General features: G+C 48.9%; 1 protein-coding gene across 1 annotated transcript; it reads left to right on the forward strand.

The window, feature by feature from the left end:
• Positions 1–1,174: 1,174 nt before the first annotated feature.
• Positions 1,175–13,828, forward strand: PIPOX (pipecolic acid and sarcosine oxidase). Its single transcript, XM_084238624.1, has 8 exons — positions 1,175–1,530; positions 3,475–3,623; positions 10,792–11,005; positions 11,251–11,433; positions 11,957–12,109; positions 12,472–12,630; positions 13,208–13,283; positions 13,563–13,828. The coding sequence occupies exons 1-8, from the start codon at positions 1,417–1,419 to the stop codon at positions 13,691–13,693; spliced, it is 1,179 nt and encodes a 392-aa protein (XP_084094750.1). The 5' UTR covers positions 1,175–1,416; the 3' UTR covers positions 13,694–13,828.
• Positions 13,829–15,294: the final 1,466 nt, after the last annotated feature.

Here is a 15,294-nt window from a genome sequence, read left to right on the forward strand (position 1 = left end):
CTCTCTGTGTCTTAAGATCGGGGCTAGAAAATTTCCCAGTGTCATTTCTGCCATATGGTCAAGCAGTCACAGAGCCTGTGATGGGAGGAGTGACAGAGAATCTGGAGCCATCTTTAATGTGCCAAAGAAGGGATAAAAATACTTACTCCTAGGGCTCTGAGGATTAAAACAGATAATGCATGCAGAGGCAGATTTACTGTGAGGCTAATGAAACTTCCACCACCAGCCTACTTAATTGCAGGGTCTCTTCCAAGTCCTAGCACCTAATTTTGTATTCATAATTTTTCTTTTTCTTTTTTTTTTTTAAGATTTATTTATCTATGCATACAAGAGCTGGGGCACAGGCCAGAGATGTGGGGGTTGAGAGGATCCACCAGAGACAAAGTGGGGAACAGAACAGGCAGACTGACTGAAATACACTGCTGAGGGGAGCAGCGGGCAAGACAGGAGAGGTCTGCCTTGCCATGTGGGTTTCTCCCTGGGTGGCTGGGGATTGAACTCATGTTGCAGAGGCTGCGGATTGCTTCACAGTGCGGTGCTTAACCCCTTGCGCCACCAGGGAGGCCTTCTTTTTCTTTTCTTAAAGAGGATGCTCAAATTGTATAAGAGTCACACCCTACAAATTGCTTTGTCCTGAATGCGTGTAAACACACTTATTTAGCACAGTGCCCATCACAGAGGGTGGGTTCACTACAGGGTCCCTATGTCCCAGCTGGTGCCTGTCCCCTGTCCGTGCCCCAGGAGAAGTCTCCTCCTCTCACGCTGTCCTTTCCATTTGTTCGGGGTCATTTCTTCTTCTCCCTTTTAAAAGAACTAAAGTAAAACATGCTGAGAATAATTTCATAATCACAAAACTACCCTCCTAATTGGCCGGTGCATTTACCCCCTGACCTCACCTCCCACAGGGGAGGTGGGCCTTATCCTGGGCCTCTTGCCAAGTTCTTAGCTGGGCCTTCTAGATCGCCAAAGGAAATCAGGCCGAAGAGAGGGAAACCAGCAGGGGGAGGCAGCATTCCCGGTGCCCAGCTTGGTCTTGGAGACATTGAAATTCCTGGGCCGAAATCCCGAGACAAAGATCATAATGAGACAGGAAGGTGGCATAGGAAGGAGCCCATTTGCATGACAATAATTGAGCCAAGAATAGAAAGCTAGAGGGATGCAAGGGTGAGGCTGGCAGCTGAGTTGGGCAAAACCTCACAAATCAGACAACCCAGCTCTGCTCTGCAGGGGAGGCGGGGGCTGAGCCCTGTGCCAAATTATGGCAGGGAGGGAGGAGGGAGCCCGACATGGCCCCAGGGGATTGTGGGATCGCCCGGCCAGGCTGGACTTTGCCTACTCCTCCACTCGGAGCCTGGAGACAGCCCCTGCTTGCCTTTTCCTTTGTGAATTCTGTGGCTGGAGGGCTAAGTGGGCATCATGGCAGCTCAGAAGGATCTCTATGATGCCATTGTGGTAGGGGCAGGCATCCAGGGCTGTTTTACTGCGTATCACCTGGTCAAACACGGGAAGAGGGTCCTCTTGCTGGAGCAGGTAGGGTGTCCCCTCTCTACTCCTGATCTTCGGGTTTCCAGGGCTAGCAGGCTGTGGGGCAAAGTCCAAAGACCTGAGTCATCACAGATTGTGTGCAATTTGTAACTTACCTGCTGATGTGTTTCATGGCAATGTGAAGAAAGTTCCATCTTCCCTAAGACTCACATTAGGTTTCTAGATACATTTCTTTCTGTTACTACCTCCCAGTGCATGCTCTTGACCAAGAAGTGTTCCAGGTCCTGTTCTCTTCCTTCTTGCCACCCATTCTCTTTTATACTAAAATGTTTGTTCTGGCCCGGAAAAATTATCGGCTCTGCTTTGGGCAACCTTAAATAAAGATAAATTCGCTTAGAGGTAAAGACTGATCTGTCAGCCTAAGAGGTATGATTCTTTCCTGCACCTTCCTGGTCTCTTAGCCTTAAACTCAGCAGGGGGTTCTGTTTTTTTCTGCCAGCTCTGAATAATAGCAACCTCCTTGCTTGATACACAGGAAATAAGACTTAGGTCTTATTCTTTCTTTTTTTTTAAAGATTTATTTTTTATTTTGTACATATTTTATTTATTTTATTGTATTTATACAAGGCCAGATGCGCGGGAGGGTGAGAGGATTCACCAGAGACAGAGCAGGGAACAGAACAGGCAGACTGATGAAATACACTGCTAAGGGGAGCAGCGGGTGGGACAGGAGAGGTCTACTGCGTCATGTGGGACCCTCGCTGGCCAGCCGGGATCGAACCAGCGCTGCAGAGGCTGCAGACAGCTTCACAGCACTGCACTCAACCACCTGCGCCACCAGGGGAGGCCCAGGTCTTATTCTTTCTTTCTTTTTTTTTTTAAATATTTTATTTTATATAATTCTTACTTCATTTTTCATTTTTGCACAATGTATGCATTTTCATTTTGGTTATATTCCCCATACAATTGCACTCTCCCTTATTTTGACCCTAATCCTTCCTCTGCCCACCACCCCCCAGGTATTATTCTTTCTTATAGGAAAGGTGACCCCATGCAGTGCAGTCTGCAGTGACCACCACATATGTGGGTGGGGTCCCAGATATTCACAAGGCCCTTCTGAGCTTCCCCAGTCAACTTCTAAATGTGTCTACCCTTTTGTTTACAGCTCTCCAGGCTGATTTGGGTTTACTCTTCTTGGTAATAAGATAGATTGGTGAGAAACCATTTTCATTCTTTATCAGTTTTCTCAAAGCCTGAGGGATTCCTGGTCCAATCTGGCAGGAAACTCTCCATGTTTTCCTGAATCCCAAGGCAGCTCCCTTGTCCTGAGTGATCTGTAGCCACAGAGAGATAGCCAGCACCCGCTTCCTTACGCATAAAATGAGGAGCTAAACTAGAGTGATGGAAGATTCTTTGTAATTCTGTTTCTGAATCTAAGTGGGATGAGGTTGCAGCAGGATGATTGAAGAATGACTAGCAGAAGGACTTGTGGATGTGAAGACTGTTAGGAAAAAGGATGCCTGTGTTAACATTACTCAAGGACTCCTATTCTGATAGTCAAATCAGTAAGCTGGTCATAAAAGGAGAATTTAGAGAGGTTTATGGAAAAAAAATTTTAAATATTTATTTATTTATGCATGCACAGACCAGAGTGCGGATGGTGAAAGGATTCACCAGAGACAGATTGGGGAACAGAACAGGCAGACTGACCGAAATACACTGCTGAGGGGAACAGTGGGAGAGACAGGAGAGGTCTGCTGCGCCATGTGGGTCAGCTCCCTGGCCGGCTGGGGTATGGAACTCGAGCTGCATTGGCTTGCGCCACCAGGGAAACCCTATGGAAATATTTGAAGAATAAATGGCTCCTGGCTGCCAACATTGATGAGATGGCTCTGTGTGTGTATGTGTGTGTGTGTGTGTGTGTGTGTGTGTAGGTGGGGAGGGCAAGGGATAACAGCTTCAATTGTCTCTCTTATTCTCTACTTCCAGTTCTTCTTACCACATTCCCGAGGAAGCTCCCATGGCCAGAGTCGAATAATCCGAATGGCATACCCTGAAGATTTTTACACCCAGATGATGCATGAGTGCTACCGGATATGGGCCCAGCTGGAGCACGAGACTGGAACCCAGTTACACAGGTGGAGGCAGGGGTCGGGGAGGAGTTCCTTGAATCAGGGGTTTAGCACCTGGAGGTGCTTTTAGTATGTGCAGTAGACACTTAAAATGCAATGGGTGGGGCATAGAGCTAGGGAAGTGCCAGACACAGGAAGTGTCCTGCTCTCGCTGTCACTGTGATGACCCCACAGATCTACCTGGCTCCTGCCAGGCTCTGAGTCCCAGGACTGGGCTTGTACCATGCTTCCAAGGCTAGCAGAGGTTGTGCTGGCAAATCTGCTGGAAAGATATAATGGGCAGAAACCCAGAGGTGGAGTTTGTATCTACATCTCCATGGAGCCATCTGACATTCTCTTAGGGCAGGGACAGAAACGGAGGAGGAGGCTGCTGTCTTGATTGTTTATATTCCTACTAGTAGTAAGTAACCTTTCATGCTGAATCCTTCCTCCAGAGCGACCCCTGTAAATCCATTTTATTCTCTGCATAACTCCTCCCATTGGGACAAAAGGGATGCTCCCCAGGCTACACTGCTTGCCAGGGAGTGAGTCTGTAGCTATTTTCTTGTTGTCCCTGTGACTTTCTCCAGCCCCTAAGAATCCCCTCTCGCTGACCTTTCAAACACTTTCTTGGGAAGAAGGCAGACAGGCTGTGATGCAAAGAGAACTTTAACCACCCATCCCACGTCCCCTCCCACCTTCTCTGTGGCTCCTAACTGAATTTCCCACAAAACCACAGCTCTACCCTACAGGGTGGCAGTTATTTTAATGACCAGGAACCAAGAGGTTACTGTTCTGTTGCAAAAACACCATTAACTTAAGAACAAAGTGAAATCCATTATGCAAATACAGCTAGGGCAGCTAATTACAGATTTATTCCAGAGGCAGCTAATACACCCAGCACCCAAATAAAGGAGCATGTCTTGCTGAGGGGTGGCCTTGCTGAGGGGTGGCCTGTTAGCCATCTGTGAAATCTGCTGAGTATCTTGTGCTAAAAGAATTGCCAAAGCCTCGGAGGGTTTACTTCTTCCCAGCAGACAGAGAGGCGACTAAGAGATGTTAGGAGAGTTTCTGACATCTTTTAGAGGAAAAATGATTCTGGAGTCAGACAGGCTTGAGTGCGACTCTGTGTTCTACCTCTGACCAACTGTGTGACCTGTTTCTGTACCTCTTTGTGCCTCATTTTTTTTTCTCCTAAGATATTGTAAGGATTAAATAAGACTCTTATGAAATATTGGCACAGTACCTGGCACCTTTTAATAAATGGCAGTTCTTGCTACCTATTCTGGGTCAGCTGTCTCCTATTGTCCATTGAGAGAAGGAGGAAAAAGGTTAGGAGGAGGTAGATGGGGGTAGCAACCATGGACATCGGGGAAAGAGGCTCTCGGGTTCTTATACTCTCATAATCCTCCTCTTTGTCAGGAGGACAGGATTTGAAAGGACTTTGGAATCAGTCAAGCCTGCTCTCCTCAACTCTTTTAGTGGTGTGATTTTGAGTGAGCTGTTTAACTTCTGTGAGACTCAATTTTCTCATCTGTAAAGTAGGGGTGATACTATCTATTTCATGGGGCTGTGGTGAGCATAAGTAAAGAATTTAGACTGGTACCTGAAAAATCATCCTTATCATGGTCGTAGATTGAGAGCATATAAGAAGAAACTAGGGCTGATCTAAGTACTTGTTCCCTGTTAATTGGGTTTATTTAACCCCTCAGCCTTGTCAGAGGGTTGCTACTGAGTAATCAGGGTCTTTACCCATTAATGTAAATCACAAAATTAATATACTCATACTAGAAGAGGGATTGGCACACTTCTTCTGTAAATGGGCACATAGTAAGGCTTTGCAGGCCATATGGTCTCTGTTACAACTATTCAATCCTGCCAAAGACTCAACTCTGCCATTGTAGTGTGAAAGCAGTCACAGATAATATGTAAACAAATGAGAGTGGCTGTGTTCCAATAAAACTTTATTTATGGGCACTGAAATTTCATACAATCATCATTCCATAAAACAGTATTCTTCCTTTGCTTTTTATCCACCACCTAAAAATATAAAGCCATCCAGGCTTGTGTGTCACACAATAGGTGGTAGACCCATTTTGGTCTCGGGGCTGTAGCAATAACAGGGTGGTCCCCGAGAAAAGGGGAGGCTCCAGGTTCCCTGCCCCACCCAAGGGAGGGTGGAGCTGAGCAGGGAGAAGAAGCTGGAGAGGAGACTGGGGAAGGAAGGAAGAAGGATGGAGAGCCAGAGGGAGACCTGGAGGAGGGATGTGGAGCAGAGAGACATGTGAAGAAGCTGCACTTGCTTCTTGGTCCTGGTCTGGTTGAAACAGACGTGGGTGAAAGATCCGTGGGGAGGTTAACAATGGCAGCTTTTATCTTGATTTTGATTTTGTTCTTTTCCTCCCAGACTTGTCTGACTGTTTCTGACCCTTTTTCTGCGGATCCCTGCCAGAAGGTGCTTTAGACTTGTGGCAGGCTTTTGGGTCTTGCTTTGGGCCAATCTTGTTTACCCACGAGGGAATGGGTAACTTTGGGTGCTTGATTTGAAAACTGCATTCTTTGTCTTTTCTCTATTGCACATTAATTGTATTAAAGCTCCTTTCCACTAAAGGTCTGTATGTTTTGTCTTTTTTTTTTTTTTTAAAGATTTGTTTATTTATTTATTTATATAAGCACTGGGTACAGTCAGAAGCGCGGGAGGGTGAGAGAATTCACCAGAGCAGGCAGAAGGACTGAAGTACACTGCTGAGGGGAGCAGTGTGCAGCAAGAGAGGTCTCCGCACCATGTGGGACCCTCCTCCAGTGGCCGGGGAGCAGCCAAGGATCGAACCGGCGCTGCAGAGGCTGCGGGCAGCTTTGCAACCCAGCACCCAACCACTGCGCCACTGGGGAGGCCCTGTATGTTTTGTCTTAATGCGGCGGATGGCAGAACCTAATTAGAGCAGGCAGGTTTGGGGTTTCTGGGGTGCCCCTCTCCCTTCCCTGTAACAAAACTGGTTGCCTTGTCCATGCCCCATCTCCAGACAAGTTCATGCCTAAATCATCCCTGGGCAAAAGACTACTAGTAGACATTTAAAGAGAGGAATATGTCATAGCCCCCCTTCAAAAACCATTCTGATGCTTCACACTCCCAATTATGAATAATGAAGGGTAAAGTGAATGTGCTTTGAAAAAACTTTAAATTTCTGTAGCTTACTAAGTATGACGATATTATTAACAAGTCCTTTCTTATGGATAATCTAATTTACTCAGACACACTGATTTACTTGGTTCTTTTTCTTAGTAAGGGCACAGAACAGATATTTCCCATTCCAATTCCTTTAGCTTTTGTCCCTAATTCTGTTTTCTAAATGATTCATCATCCCGTGTTTCTTATGCTCATAGGTTCTTCTGGAAGAGCCAGTACACTATCATAATCTAACGAGTAGATAGCGAGTGCATTTACTTCGTGCTATTTGCTGATGATTAAAAGAAAAGAAACAACACAAACACCTTCAGGAGTTGGTAGTTAAGATGGTTGTCCAACTCTTTATTCTGTTCCGCCGCTGCATGTGACCCTGGCATACTAAACACGGGGCGGGGGGTTAGAATATTTGCATATATTCTGGGAACAGGCAATGACACACGTGTCAGATCACAAGGTCTGAGTCTTTTGTGATGTGTACAGCCAGGACACTGATACCAACAGCAAATCCCAGCTCTGTGGCACAGCTCTTTCCTGCCCCGCCTTCTCCCTTTGAGTCCTACTATCTAGCTCCTGACCCCGGCTGGCCCTGCTTAGCTGACAATATCAGACAAGATCACAGCCGTAGGCAGTACAGCTGCTGGCAGAACCTGGTGGCCCCCTCCGCAGCTGCTGCTTCCTGTGTCTGCGAAGTGTCTGGCTTGTCAGCCACATCCCCTCCCTGGAGCAGTCTTTGTTAACCAATTCCACCTCGGCCCACTGAACGGAAGATGAAACGCAGAGAGCTCCTCCAAAACCAACAAAGACAGCAGCCATTACCAAGTCCTGATTCGAGTCCCTTCCCCAAGGTGACTCTGAGAGCTGTCTCGCCTGGCAGTGTTAGCCCAGAGCGAGGAAAGCCAGAGTCTGGGGTGGGAAATGGCAGATGCGAGGGCTGTCTCCTCCTCCCCAACAACCCTCTCTGCTCCATGGGGCCTGGGCCTCCGTCCTGCTATAGTAACTGGTGGAAATCCCCGCTCGCCAACTCCCTGCATCACGACCGAAGCTTTATTCTGATAGCGAGGAATCAACAAGGCCCGTGGGAGGAATCTTCGATTACCTCTTTCCAGCGCTCGGTTGAGCTGGGGTTGGGAAGAAGGCGCAGTTCCTATCAGATGTTCCCCACTCGGCTGACGCCTTCTGGGAGACGGAGGAGGGCTCTTTCCAGGGTTCCTTGGCAACCCAGCCAAGGTGCCTTTTTCCTGGGTGAGACCTGAATACTCCCTTCCTCGTCATAGTTTCCTCCCACAATGCCCTTGACCCTTCTCACTCTTCTTTGTAGCCGAGGTCTGGGCAGAAAAAGAGGAGAGGGAGGCCCGGAGCACAGGGTGAGAAATTGATGCAGAATGAGCAGCCTGTTTATTGGGATCTAGGAAAAGCCATTAAGAAAATAAGCACTTAAATGATTTTCAATCTGCCCATGGAAGTCATCTATCTTCATACTGGGGGGAAAGGCCCATTCTCCAATCCTGGTTTTGATTGACTGATTTCCAATTCTCTAAGCATTTCCCACAGGAGCCTCTCACCTATCTCCCATAATGACAGGCCTTTGCATTTCCAGGCAGTGTTTTACATTTATTTCCGATTTGCTCATAATGGTCAAAAATCTCTCTCCAATCCAAGACATTTCTCCAGCAGTGCACGGTTTCCCTCAGGCCAAATAGCTCAGCTGTGATCCACGGAAAATGAGAATTTCCCAAACGCTTCTTCGGACTAGGGGAGGGTCCAGCATCACAGATTCAGATGGAAAATTTCCCACTGTTAGATCAATATCTAGGCTAAGAAATAAATGCCACAGGGGCAGGGAGCTGGAGCAAAATGATTACAATCGGCACAATTACATTCACCGGCAGAATCAGCGTGCTGATTACTCCCAGGGATGGGGCGCTCCCGCTTCATCCACCACAGGACGACTTGGGAATTAGAACATCACTCAGCGTTTCATAATTCGACAGATTTGCCCGTTGTCTTGGCGCGAGTACATTTCTGTAAGGGGCGTCCTTATTACAAGGAAAGAGGGAAGGAGCACGAAGGGAAGGAAGGAGGCAGGAGGGGACGAGAAAGAAAAAGTAAATCTCAGAATATATGAGAGCAAGGCCGGTATGTTACAGGAAGGGCTTAGAATACGCTGCCCTGGAAATCCTGGGCCAGGGAGGGTGCCTTATTATAACTGCTGAGCTAATGGCTTAGCCAGGTCCTTCCCAGAATTCTACCCAGCCACAACCCCCTTGGGTAAAAAGGGCTCCAGAGTGTGCACTTGGGTGACTTCTTTATTACCTTGTTGACCAAGACGTTTACTAGGCAAGTTTTCATTACTTGAGAACCAATCCAAAGTCCTTTTTGGGGCCACGAGAAAAAGACTGCTCCATAGCGGGGATTTCTACAGCCTCTTTCCTCTGCTGAGCTTTGAAGCGGCGGAGGCGCTCCCGGCCGCCTCGCCCGTGCTGGATGCTGGGTAGGCGGGGGCCATGGCAAATGCATTGGGCACGCTGCGCGGCTCTGTGTACTGACACCAGCCCCAGGGCCTGCTGTGTCCCCACCCCCTCCCAATCTTTTCTTTAATCCCCCAACCAGATAATGTGGGATTTGGAAGCATGTAATATCCATGAGACTCTATTATAGGCTATTACGAGCTTTAGATGCAGTACCTGGGGGATGTACCAGGCTGATGCTGGTCCCTGTGGCTGCCGAAACTGAGGGGGACCGCAGTCATGGGCTCAGGGGCCAGAGTGACCATTCCACTGTTTAGATCCATTCCTACAAGATGGAGCTCTGGTCTCTGATGACGGAGAGACAGAACATCTGAAAGAGAAACAGCTTTCACTCTCAGGGAACAGGAAGCACAGAGGGATGTACAAAGAGAAACAAAACCACAGACTCGCTGAATTAATTGCTGGAGGCCTAGAGAGCAAGTCTTGGTATTTCTGCATGAGGGCGCTATTGGCGCTCGCGTGGGATCTTTCTCAGCAACGCAGGTTCAGCAGCCCTGGAGCCTGTCCACTTGGCAAGCCCCGCGCATTAAGACAACAGAAAAAAATGGCCATTTCCACGTGCCCTGGGGCAGGGGCCACCGCTAGACCAGCAGACATGTGTTAGAGGAATAACCTGGGCCTGGAGCAGTGGGGAGCAGAGCAAGGTCGCAGAGGTGATGCCAGATCTGCGAATTAGGGCCCTAATTCACAAAACGGCTGCTCTGAGAAGGAACTGAGAGACACACACAGAGGAAGGGACAGAGCATTACATGACAAGAAAAGGGGTAGGGGAAGGAAATAGCAGGGGGTGGTGGTGAAGAAATGAGGATAATGACTAGAGAAATGAAAATACTGAGTGGGCTCAGGGGACCAGAGGAAGGGAAAGGAATCTTATCAAAATCATAGGACACTTTTCTAGGTGTGAAGATGAAAGAGAAATTAGGATATCTGCCCTCAAGGGCAGGATGGATCCTGAAGGGGGAGGAGGGAGGGACAAGCAAACCCGAGGGAGAGCCAGAGCTGATTTGGGAGTGACTGCAAAGCAGTCCAATAACACAGAGACTCCTCCGACAGAATCTAGATGACTTTACCTGTTCTGTGAGCCCGTGACTCTCCTCTGCCGGAGAGTTGGTGAAGAGCAAGAGCGAAGGGCCTCCCTTGTGGCGCAAGGGGTAAAGCACAGCACTGCGAAGCTATCTGCAGACTCTGCAGCACGAGTTCCATCCCTAGCAGGCCAGGGAGCTACCCACATGGCGCAGCAGACCTGTCCTGACTCCCCTGCTGCTCCCCTCAGCAGTGTATTTCACTCAGCCTGCCTGTTCTGCTCCCCACTCTGTCTCTGGTGAATCCTCTCACCTCCTGCACCGCTGGCCTGTACCCCAGTTCTTGTATGTATAAATAAATAAATCTTTTTTTAAAAAGAAGAAAGAGTGAAGGTCCAGCGCCCTGACACGTACCCTCCCCCTCATCCTGGTGCTTTTGTTTGCTTGTTTGTTTACAGGCAGACTGGACTGCTTCTGCTTGGCATGGAGGACAATCCAGAATTAAAGACAATCCAGGCTACTCTGTCTAGGCAGCGGGTGGCCCACCAGTGTCTTCCCCCCGAGGAACTGAAGCAGCGTTTCCCCAACATTCGGTTGACCAGGGGCGAAGTGGGTCTCTTGGATGAGTCTGCAGGAGTCCTCTATGCGGACAAGGCCCTGAGAGCCCTCCAGGTGGTATCGTGAGGGAGCAGCATGCGGCTCCTGCCCCGCGTGTCCTGGGCCCCAGTCGGCCAGTGAATGAGAACCTTTGCCTGTGGCTTTAGTACTGGCCTTTGGGGCAGTTGCTTTTAACATACCGTGCAAGGCCTTATCAACATGAGATAGGAGGGTCTAGATTCTGCACTCTCTTTTCTGTTCTAAGTAAAGGACTCTGTTCTCCAGGGTGACCATATGTTACTAATGCACTCTAATTTTAGGATGCAATTCAACAGCGAGGAGGTATAGTGTGTGATGGAGAGAAGGTGATGGAGATAAACCCAGGGCTGCCAGTCAGGGTGAAAACCACCTCCAGGAGCTACCATGCCAAGAGCCTGATCATCACAGCCGGTCCTTGGACCAATAGGCTCCTCTGTCCCCTGGGAATTGAGCTGCCTCTCCAGGTAAGCAGAGTGGGAGAGCTGAGAATTGGTGTTTAAGAGAACAAATCTTGGAGCCATATAGACTCAGGTTTAAGTCTTGGACCTGCCACTTGCACTTGCTGGTGGATGACCTTGAGCAAATTCATTCACCTCACTGAGCCTCAGTTTTATAAGTTGTAGAATGGGAACTAGTGTTGTTATATAATGATATTATATGATTATATGATCAAGTCTTTCGGAGATGGTCTAGCCTATAGTTAGCCCTCAATACATGTGAGATATTTTTAATCCTTCAAGAGAGAGCGGGAAGTAGGGCTGGGAAGCAGTTTTGAGAGAAGACTAAGAATGGGGAAAGAGACAGCAACTGAGAGATTTTGTGTCATAACAGATTTTGTGTCATGACACGAGAGCTGGATGAGACAAGGGTGGGTGAGTTAAGCAGGGTATCTGGGCTTGTATTAAAGGGCCACAGGACCCCAAGAAGAAACTGCTCTCATTGTCTGGCTTTCCCCCTTCATCTCCCGCTTCCTCTCCCTGCCTCAAGACCCTGCGGATCAATGTGTGTTACTGGCGAGAGAAGGTTCCCGAGAGCTATGGTATGTCCCAGGCCTTTCCATGCTTCCTGAGCCTGGACCCCAGCCTGGCTCCCCACATCATATACGGGCTGCCATCCAGAGAGTATCCAGGGCTGATGAAGGTGAGTGGAAAGGCATGGAGAAGGTTAGTAGAGGTCCAAGCAGATTTGGGTTATCTGGTCTAACTTTCCTTTCCACAGGCTCCACAGATCCTGGTGAGTAGCAACCAGAGGCTGCCTCACCACTAGCTGTTTTCAGTGCAAACCTTCTGAGGGAGTTCCCAAGCCAGCAAAGGGAGCCCTTCCTTTGTAAACAAGGATTTGGGGTGGGGGTGGACTGCTAGGTAACCTCTTGTGGCAACAGTCAGCCTGTCCAGATGCGGACCATGGATGGGGACATCCTGTGTACAGACCTGTCCCCTAGGCTGGGTGGGGGTGCCAGCAGGCTGGCCCTCGCAGCTCACTGTGCTCTGATTGGGAGCCAGGTCTGCTATCACCACGGCAACAACGCGGATCCCGAGGAGCGGGACTGCCCTGCAGCATTCTCAGACATCCAAGACGTCCAAATCCTGAGCCGCTTTGTCAGAGATCACCTGCCTGACCTGGAGCCCGAGCCGGCCGTCATGGAGCGCTGCATGTACACGGTGAGGTGTGGGCCGCCGCCAGCCTCCCACGGCTCTGGAGGGCAGGGGAAGGAGACAGGCCTTGCGCTGCTCAGGCTCTGTTTGACCCCTGACATAGTATGTGACTTGAAACAAACGAACTCATTTCTGTGGGTTGGTTCACCTCCACCAGAGAGGGGCCCAGGAGGTGTTATTCATATTCCTTTTCATTAGGAAACGAGGCTTATGCCTGGCAGTCTTTCACTATGTTTCCCAGAAGAGCTCTAAAAGATTTTTTGGCAAGATGTTTTAGCTGAGCAAGCCTTCGGGACTAAGAGAAGAGACAGATGTCACCAGGGCCTGAGGCATCTAGACTAAAGTTAGTTTACATGCATTAACTGAGCACCTACTGTGTTCATAGCTCCCCGGGACAAGAGAGGAGACGAATAAATGAGAAAGACTGGCATGCGGGAGGGGCACTGGCTTTCCGAGAGCATTTCTGTGTCCCCTTCCCATTCTTTCTGGAAACAAATCCAGCCCGGTCACCTCCCTTCCGAGTCTGCAGTTCTCCCTCCTCCCCCTGTCCTCAAAGGACGCAGGTGTAACTGTTTCTTTGCAGAACACTCCTGATGAGCACTTCATTCTCGATCGGCACCCAAAGTATGACAACATTGTCATTGGCGCTGGGTTCTCTGGTGAGTCCGAGGAAGGGGAGGTGGGATGCCTTAAAGCTGACTGACCTCAGTGCCAGGTATTTTCCATGCTCTTAGTTGACCAGATAGTTCCCCAAACCTAGCCATTGAGTTTACAAGGGGGCTGGACAGGCGATGCAAGAAGGGGTACTCATGACAGGAGACAGCTGGCTTTCGGATGCCACCCAGAAGAGGTTAGCCTTACCTGGGTCTGTGTAGGGGACTGCAGAGAGCCCAATCCCAATCTATGAGGATGTCTGGTAACCCACTTTCCTTTCCCAGGACATGGATTCAAGTTGTCCCCTGTCGTGGGGAAGATCCTGTATGAATTGAGCATGAAATTAACACCTTCCTATGACTTGACACCTTTTCGAATCAGCCGCTTCCCTGATCTGGGCAAAGCCCGCCTTTGACCTCTGGCCAACAGCCTCTCTTCTGTGCATCAGAGCTGGGAATAAAACCCTCCATGGGAGAAGAGCACAAGGGACTATGGTGATGGTTCACGGGTGAATTGGTGGTGGGAATCTTATGGGGAATACACAACGACGTAAAAGATATAAAAAAAATTATTAGGGGCCTCCCTCATGGCTCAAGCGGTTAAGATGCAACCTATGAAGCTATCCACAGCCACTGCAGCACAAGTTTGATTCCCCAGCCAGGGAACTACCCACATGGCACAGCAGACCTCTCCTGACTCACCTGCTGCTCCCCTCAGCAGTGTATTTCAGTAGATCCACCTGTTCTGCTCCCCACTCTGTCTCTGGTGAATCCTCTCGCCTCCTGCATCTCTGGCCTGCACCCCAGCTCTTGCATGCATAAATAAATAAATCTTTAAAAAAATAAAAATAGAGACTCCCCGGTGGCGCAGCGGTTGAGCGCTGGGTTGCGAGGCTGTCCGCGGCCTCTGTGGCGCCAATTCGATCCCCGGCTGCTCCCTGACCACCAGAGGAGGGTCCCACAAGGCGCGCAGACCTCTCCTGCCGCCCGCTGCTCCCCTCAGCAGTGTACTTCGGTCCTTCTGTGCCTGCTCTGCTCCCCGCTCTGGCTCTGGTGAATCCTCTCACCCTCCCGCGCTTCTGACTGTACCCAGTGCTTGTATAAATAAATAAATAAATAAATAAATAAATAAATAGATGGATAGATAAATAAATAAATCTTTAAAAATAAAATAAAATAATTATTAAAAAAAAAAACACTCCTGGGCCTCCCCTGGTGGCGCAGCAGTTGAGCACTGGGCTGCGAAGCTGCCCGCAGCCTCTGCAGCACCGGTTGGACCCCTGGCCAGTGGCGAGGGTCCCACATGGCATGCAGACCTCTCCTGCCGCCCGCTGCTCCCCTCAGCATGTATTTCGTCAGTCTGCCTGTTCTGTTCCCCGCTCTGGCTCTGGTGAATTCTCTCACCCTCCCGAGCGAGCGTCTGATTGTACCCAGTGCTTGTATAAACAAACAAACAAACAAACAAATAAATCTTGAAAAAAAAAATAAAACAACCAACCCTCTGTAGGGAAAGACTTCTCAGATGAAGGAAGTGGCTGTGAGATGACATGGTTTCCTTCTGCCTCTGTTGAGTCTCCCATAAATACCAGATGATTGAATCTACCTTCTTTCCCTGGCCAGCTGCCCAATCACACTACCTTTTTTTTTTTTTTTTTTCCTTTTTTGCCTCCAGAAGGTCAATCAGATATTCTGTAATCACAGAGCAGCAAGGACCTTGGAGATGGATGTCTCAATAAGGAGGGGGTATAAGGACTGGCTCAGAGACCAAAGCAGTTGTCAAAACTCTCTTTGCTGGGGCCTTAGATGAATTGGGGGTAGATTTGACAGAGGCTGCCCAAGGGAGGGCAAACAAGCTCATCTCCAGTTTCTCACTGCTGTCCTCCAAGTTTTTTTCCCTAAAACGAGAGCCACCCTCCATCACAACGTCCCATAAAATCTGGCTCATCTTGGACGCACCATAAATGTTGGTTAGGAAAAAAAGTGTTGCGCAAACAAGTAAATAACTGCGTTGCATTCA

Source organism: Talpa europaea, assembly GCF_964194135.1.
Source record: "Talpa europaea genome assembly, chromosome: 7".
NCBI lineage: Eukaryota > Metazoa > Chordata > Mammalia > Eulipotyphla > Talpidae > Talpa > Talpa europaea.